This window comes from Diaphorina citri, unplaced genomic scaffold, assembly GCF_000475195.1.
Source record: "Diaphorina citri unplaced genomic scaffold, Diaci psyllid genome assembly version 1.1 scaffold433, whole genome shotgun sequence".
Classification (NCBI taxonomy): domain Eukaryota; kingdom Metazoa; phylum Arthropoda; class Insecta; order Hemiptera; family Psyllidae; genus Diaphorina; species Diaphorina citri.
In genome coordinates, this window is record NW_007377868.1 from 80,661 (window position 1) to 88,604 (window position 7,944).

General features: G+C 40.1%; 1 protein-coding gene across 1 annotated transcript; it reads right to left on the reverse strand.

Annotated features, from left to right (window-relative positions):
- Positions 1-2,667: 2,667 nt before the first annotated feature.
- On the reverse strand, positions 2,668-4,631 carry LOC103508776 (Meckel syndrome type 1 protein-like). The gene is made up of 3 exons (XM_026823284.1): positions 4,608-4,631; positions 4,187-4,396; positions 2,668-3,533 (listed from the first exon to the last, which is right to left on the reverse strand). The coding sequence occupies exons 1-3, from the start codon at positions 4,629-4,631 to the stop codon at positions 3,276-3,278; spliced, it is 492 nt and encodes a 163-aa protein (XP_026679085.1). The 3' UTR covers positions 2,668-3,275.
- Positions 4,632-7,944: the final 3,313 nt, after the last annotated feature.

A 7,944-nucleotide genomic window follows, 5' to 3' on the forward strand; every position in this document is an offset into this window, starting at 1 on the left:
CGTTTTAATTTAGTAGCAGTGAAACAACTGCTACATTAGACTCATGTACTCGGTGTCATAGCATTCCCATCCCGTAGTATGCCTCTCATCAGATGGGCGAGAAGAGACACAATACTTCCCATTTAGGTGCTGGGTCAACACGAGAAAAATTTAACCAAAAAGGAAATACCTAGATTTAAAGACAATTTAAAGTTTAAATAAAAATAACAATAAAATCGTTCACAACAGAGGATTATGTTTTTACAGACTAAATAGGTATACAAATAAATAATAGTAATAAAATTGGGTGGAAAAGGTCCTCCAGGAAAACCGTCAATTTCAATAAAGTGGTAAAAAAAAAGTTGAAGTGCGTGAAACTAAAAAGTTAAACTAAAAATTCTCAAAGACTGAAAACAAAAAAAAAAGCAGAAAACAAATGTCGGGCTCTAATTAACAAAGAACATCTTGGAAAGCATACCATTATAATATGACTCAGAAGCAGTGGCGCATAATGATGTTCTCCATGGGAGTAGCGCTTAACTTCCTCTCTACGGTTTTTTTTCCTTTCCCTCTAATAAGTCTAATACTATCAGGTACAAAAAAAGCCCTCCTACAGGTTTAGGCGTAGGAAACAAAGGTCCCATACGTGTGCTAACCATCACGAATCTACCTTAAATAGTAACAGATTATTCAATGCGGATTTGTCCTATTTTCATTTCGGAATTTGAACTTATTTGATTTGAATTCGGAATTTGAACACCTGCCTTGGTGGTGTAGTGGTCAAGGCGCTCGACTGGTAAACAGGAGGGCGTGGCGTGGGTTCAATCCCAGCCGAGGTATGGAATTTTATCCTCAATATAATTTGAGAATTTGACCACAATATTTGTTCGGTTGATGGTGCGTTGCATCTTGAGTTCACATCCTTCCTGAAAAGAATAGCCTCAACACTAAGTGTAAAATGGAATAAGTGCATCAGCCAGTTATCAGGGTGGATAAAAACTAAGGTCCAAATAGCGATTATACGGGCAGTGTCTCTGAGGCTGCGAGGAACCCGGTACAAGGCCAGAAGTTTGAACTTGGAAGATGGAGCAGGGGTTCCCTAGTGTGATGTTTTCTGGAGATGTTTCTTTTTTTATGCACAAATGTTTTATTATAAAAATATACTTCAGTGGTGACTGAAGTTTATCTTCTTCCTCCTCGGTATTATAAAGTAGCCTACTGCTGGAGTAAAGGGACTTTTCAGTCCTATGCGAGCAGTATAAATAAGCACTATTATTATTATTATTATTATTATTTCCCCTCTTCTTTCTTCTTCTTCTTCTTTTGGTGTGGTAGCTTGTGTCACGGATGGGGAAAGTATAGGAAACTAAACCCTCGAGGGTATAATATGGAGGTTATATTTATACCTCCATGACTTAGGAAATTTACCATCTTGAAGAGGGAAAATCGATTTCGTTTCCGGAAAGAAAATACATCTGTTCTAAGAACACCAGTAGATGGACATACTGTATATGGATTTATTGTTTCAACTTTTGAAAACCTCATGATACAGCACTGCTCATAGGACAATCAGTTGAGGCATATTTCTGTGTTGTGTGTAATTATGTACATCCGTATAAATATGTGCCTTAATAAGTCCTTAAGATCCACAATTCCACAGTCTTGTACTCTTTATCAAACAAAAACGAAGGCGTATTATCATTGTACTTTTTTTTTAAATTCCAACAAGGAGATATGCATTTTCAACTTCAACACGCTGACTGCCAAAGCATATTCCATGGTGTTTACCCACAGAAACTCATGCATTAAAACATCTCCCTTAACACGAGAGACATTCATTCTTTTTAATACTTGGAATTTTTTAATTAAAAAAAAAATAACAATATTTCACTCAGAGGCCTTCTTTCAGATAACCATTGAAAATACATAGGTGGCCTGTGGCAGCAAGTGTGGACGCCCAAAGCGGAATCTCTTTGGTGGAATCATGCTGAATCTAAAAATGTCACATAATGAAATACGGCTTAGGTCATTCTTCCAAATGCGTCTTATGCCCGGAAAATAGTCCCCACATATTGGGACGCATTTGGAAGAATGACCTAAGCCGTATTTCATTATGTGACATTTTTAGATTTAGCATGATTCCACCAAAGAGATTCCGCTTTGGGCGTCCACACTTGCTGCCACAGGCCACTTATGCATTTTCAATGGTTAGCAGAAAGAAGGCCTCTGGGTGAAATATTGTTTTTTTTTTATGAAAAAAATTCCAAAGTATTAAAGAGAATGAATGTCTCTCATGTTAAGGGAGATGTTTTAATGCATGGGTTTCTGTATCAAAAAACAAAGATTTCACTGCCGTTTTAATTTAGTAGCAGTGAAACAACTGCTACATTAGACTCATGTACTCGGTGATAGGAAATTTTAAACAATATTAATCGTGCGAACATGTATGTGTGCAAGAATAGTAATTACTAATTATAGTAATTAATAACTAGAACAATGTCACAATTTTTCAGTCGAAAATCAAAGGAGTAATGGTTTTGCAGGGCACAATTGCTGATTGGCAAAAAAGTTAGAAGAAATTTTATACTTAATACTCGTGTAAAATACGTAAGAAAAGATGAGAAAGAACATCTCAGTTTAAACTCAGTAATAGTAAATTTTAAACAATATTAATCGTGCGAACATGTAGGTGTGCAAGAATAATAATTACTAATTAAAGACTAGAACAATGTCACAATTTTTCAGTCGAAAATCAAAGGAGTAATGGTTTTGCAGGGCGCAATTGCTGATCGGCAAAAAAGTTAGAAGAAATTTTATACTTAATACTCGTGTAAAATACGTAAGAAAAGATGAGAAAGAACATCTCAGTTTAAACTCAGTTCAAGTTAAACTAATCGGGTTAATTGCCGGGGCATAATCAGAGTTTAAACTCGGTTTAAGTCCCAGGGAAAATAAAAAAAAAATGAAAAAAATAAACTGTTGGATTAAGCAATCTGATTGGTCAAAATTTTCAGCCAATCAATTTGCTCAATCTAAGAGTCTTGAAATCAGATTTTTTTTGAGGTTGGTAGAGGGAACTGTAACTGCCAAGGTCTTATCGTCCCGAAATCGAAGAGAGTAGGAAGACAGGATAGGAGAAGGCCAACCGTTCCGAGAACGAACATTATCCCATCAGGATAAAATCCGCCCCGGGCGGGAATCGATCCCGCGGCCTAGCGCTTCAAGGCAGACGCGCTACCAACCAAGCTAACCAGGCTGGCTTAAACTTGGATTGCTATCCCGGTTTCGATAGAATTTTACCCATCAGCCTCCCCTGCACTCATAAGCGGGGCTCGCACCAGTAACATCCTCTGGCGGGCACGCTGGAAAGCTTCAATAACACTGTTGATATTATTAAGCAGGGTATTAGCGCTCAGTCTCTCCAGGAGGTAAACCGAAGCGGTTCGGGTCTTGTCGGGTGCCTTCGAGACGTGACTTTGATGCGCGATGTTGAGACAAACGTTTAGCGTACCGGAAGGAACGGTGCGGAATCCGTACTTGCTCAGCGTTGAGTTCTGCAACATAGGAGAGCAACGGGGTCAGCTCTGCATAAGGCCGGTACAGGTGGCTGAGTTTCTGAACCTACCCTTGGGATAAGAGTTTGGAGAGGAATCCTGATCCGCAGTTGATGCTACAACGGGGGTAGCCGTTTTAATTAAACGAAGTGGGTTCTAGATAGGTTTTGATTCGACTATTTTTCTAAACATAAAAGAAAATGATGTTGAAAACTTATAAGAAAATAAAATACTCATCCGTGTTGAAATTAATCCAAACTAACCCGCTCTGAATACACGGTTTAACACGAAGCTTAAAGACTGAATTACGGTTTACCTGAGTGACGGGTAACTGGTTAACTTTAGGTCGATGACTGAATAACTTAGACCATGGCCCTATTTCCCGATACTATCCACAGTACCTACCTACATATTTATGGATTTGTTAGAGTTTTAATAGCGGGAACTGTAACAGCCAAGTATCGTCCCAAAAGCGAAGAGAGAAGGAAGACAGGATAGGAGAAAGCCAGCCGTTCTGAGATCGAACCTTATCCGTTCAGTATAAAATCCCCCCCGGGCGGGAATCGAACCCGCGGCTAGCGCTGGCGCTTACAAGGCAGACGCGCTACCAACCAATCTAACTAGGCTGGCATTGAGGTTCATATTTCACTTACCTGAACACTGCCCGACGGTTTTCCCACATAGGTCAAGTCGGATATCTGCAACGAAGATCCAATGAAGGCCCGGCATAGTTCATCCAGCGGACCGCGCGGGCCGGGCCTCACACTGGTCAGATGGAGACAGGCCCGGCCCGGGGTGCGGGGCAGGGGGGCCCACGCGTACCCCTCGTTACGATATCGGCCCCACGAATCCAGCGACCTCGGCTGGGATTGAACCCACGCCCTCCTGTTTACCAGGCGAGCGCCTTGACCACTACACCACCGAGGCAGGTACTTCGTTCATAAAAAGGGCTTCGTTCATACCAGCAGGATAAACAATTAAACATGGTATCAGTTTGTGAGTTCCAAGTTATAACTCAACGACTTTGTACCTATTTAGTTTGCCTGTCTGTGAGAATAGATCAGTTGCGCTTACTTGGGAGACATCACCCAAAGTCATAGAAAAGGAAAAATGAGGACCAACGGAATTTTTCTTTTTCTTCTACGACTTCTAGATACCGAGATAAATCGATTAAAAAAATACCGGTAAATTGTGAAGTTTGACGTCACGGCATACACTCCCGTAGGTGATGACGTCATAATTCAAGACTCCCGCTTCGTTTTTTTGTGCGCAAGCGTTCCTGCGCATTTTGACGTGAAATCTGACGTCACAACTCTTTGAACTTTTTTATTAGAACAGCAATTAACAACTAAATTTCCGACCTTTTAAAGTTACTTTTTCGGATTTTTGACCTCAGATTTGGAGTTTACACAACATTTTACGTAGGAATCGACCTTTAATCTTATATTATAAGAACAAGATTAATAATATTTTCCCAATTGCAGCTCCTCCATTAATCACTATTTTCGGCAAGTGAGAAGAAGGGGTGAGAAAAATAATAGAGGAAATAAAGCGGTGCTTCACCACTTTCCATGAGAGGATACGCCACTGAAACAGTTCCTATTGGTCTATGACTATGAAACACGAAATGATACGGTTTAATTCGGTGCCATACAATGTGTCTAGAATCTGATAGCTTCCAGACTGACTGGAGAATTAGAGCTACCTTGAGAAGTAATCACTATTTTCGGCAAGTGAGAAGAAGAGGGTGAGAAAAATAATAGAGAGGAAAGAAAGCGGTGCTTCACCACTTTCCATGAGAGGCTACGCCACTGAAACAGTTCCTATTGGTCTATGACTATGAAATACAAAATGATACGGTTTAATTCGGTGCCATACAATGTGTCTAGAATCTGATAGCTTCCAGACTGACTGGAGAATTAGAGCTACCTTGAGAAGCAGTCACCAAACTGGGGTAGAACCAGATCCCATAGAGTCCACAGATAGAAATCTAACTGGTAATGGCCGGAAGTGACTGGATCCAGAGTTGTGGGAAGACCAAGGAAAACGTGGAGAAATTGTGTCATAGAGGATATGCGAGAGAAGGGTGTTATTTTCCTTGAGGAAAAAAAAAATAGGAAATGTCTAAAATCTAATCAAGCTCGAACCAACGGGGACGAAATTTCATGCTTCAAACGGGGTTCGAACCCTTGGGGCAAGGTGTACGTTCTCCAAGACAAGCTCCATAATAAACCAATGGAATTAGACATTCTAGAAGAGGTAGGTATTCTTTGAAATACTTTGTAACCACAAAAATAGTTATTGGAATAAGGGCTAAGGATATTATTGATGAACCTTATTTGTGACCCAGGGCCGGAAAAAAAGGATGTGTTTTTTGTGACTCAGGGCCGGTAGTTACTCGTGGCCCTGAAAAAAGGACACAAAGGGATCAAAAAGGGCTTCGTCCATACCAGCAGGATAAACAATTAAACATGGTATCAGTTTGTGAGTTCCAAGTTATAACTCAACGACTTTGTACCTATTTAGTTTGCCTGTCTGTGAGAATAGATCAGTTGCGCTTACTTGGGTGATGTTTCAAAGTCATAGAGAAGGAAAAAAAAGGAAGAACTGAATTTTTCTTTTTCTTCTAAGTATGACTTCTAGAAACCGAGATAAATCGATTTAAAAAATACCGGTAAATCGTGAAGTTTGACGTCACGGCATACGCTCCCGTAGTCGATGACGTCACAATTCATGACTCTTCGTTCTTTTGTGCGCAAGCGTTTCTGCGCATTTTGACGTGAAATCTGACATCACAACTCTTTGAACTTTTTCATTAGAACGGCAGTTAAAAATTAAATTTTCGACCTTTTAAAGTTACTTTTTCGGAGTTTTGACCTCAGATTTGGATTTATCACAACTTTTTACGAAGGAATCGACCTTTTATTAATAATATTTTCCCAATTGCAACTCCTCCATAATCACTATTTTCGGCAAGTGAGAAGAAGGGGGTGAGAAAAATAATAGAGAGGAAAGAAAGCGGTGCTTCACCACCTTCCATGAGAGGCTACGCCACTGAAACAGTTCCTATTGGTCTATGACTATGAAATACGAAATGATACGGTTTAATTCGGTGCCATACAATGTGTCTAGAATCTAATAGCTTCCAGACTGATTGGAGAAATAGAGCTACCTTGAGAAGCAGTCACCAAACTGGGGTAGAACCAGATCCCATAGAGTCCACGGATAGAAATCTAACTAGTAATGGCCGGAAGTGACTGGATCCAGAGCTGTGGGAAGACCAAGGAAAACGTGGAGAAATTGTGTCATAGAGGATATGCGAGAGAAGGGTGTTATTTTCCTTGAGGAAAAAAAAAATGCTGCTAGTTCCGGGAGCCCCCTTGAAAAGCCCGAGCCTGGGCAAAATAACCCCCCTCTTGCGAACGTCCCTGTTAATATACATGACATATGTACAATTGTACAAGTAGGTATACTGTGTAAGTCGTATACATAATGCTGGAAATGAGACATACATATTATTATATTATTATTATATTATTATTATTTACGAACGTCCCTGTTAATATACATGACATATGTACAAGTAGGTATACTGTGTAAGTCGTATACATAATGCTGGAAATGAGACATACATATGTCAGGACACACATTGCCCGTGTGTGTTGTGACAGGTGTTACTCTAGCGCGCGGTATCCAGACATCATTTCCACATTATGAAAACCCCCTCTTGCGAACGTCCTTGTTAATATACATGACATATTTATGTACAAGTAGGTATACTGTGTAAGTCGTATACATAATGCTGGAAATGAGACATACATAATATGTCAGGACACACATTGCCCGTGTGTGTTGTGACAGGTGTTACTCTAGCGCGCGGTATCCAGACATCATTTCCACATTATGAAAATATGAACCTAGCTTGTTACATCACTAGCTGAGTTAACGAAAAAGAGTTCTGAGTTTCAACTTGGGACATTACCACTCAGAAGGTTCTGTAGTCTTGGGCAGATTCTAGGGGGCGGGATTAATGCCTTATGCAACCCCTATATCCTCTAAAGGCCTAATTGTAGACAATTTTGGACTTAGAGGCCTTAAAGACACATTTCCACATACTTTATGAACCTAGCTCTCGTTACATGACTAGTTGAGTGAACGAAAAGAGGTCTGAGTTTTAACTCGAAAGAAAAAAAGGTTCTGTAGTTTTGGGCAGATTTTAAGGGGCGGGACTAATAACTGAGGACCTGAGGTATTCTCTTCCATCCAACTCTACCCCCTAAAGAGTCTAAAGGCCCAGTGTCCAACAGTTTGGACATTCCTTCTGTTATTCCTAAAAGCCCAGCGTAAATAAGTACCTTGTAAATTCATAAAGATCCCGAGGTCTGAGTTTTAACTCGAAAGAAAAAGTTTC

Excerpts from the sequence above, each read along its gene's own strand:
- LOC103508776 (XM_026823284.1), bottom strand. The coding sequence starts at position 4,631 with ATGACTTTGGGTGATGTCTCCCAA. Across the intron at positions 4,397-4,607 it reads CTTTGGGTGATGTCTCCCAA|CCGAGGTCGCTGGATTCGTG; the intron begins GTAAGCGCAACT and ends GTTCAATCCCAG. Across the intron at positions 3,534-4,186 it reads AACCGTCGGGCAGTGTTCAG|AACTCAACGCTGAGCAAGTA; the intron begins GTAAGTGAAATA and ends CCTATGTTGCAG.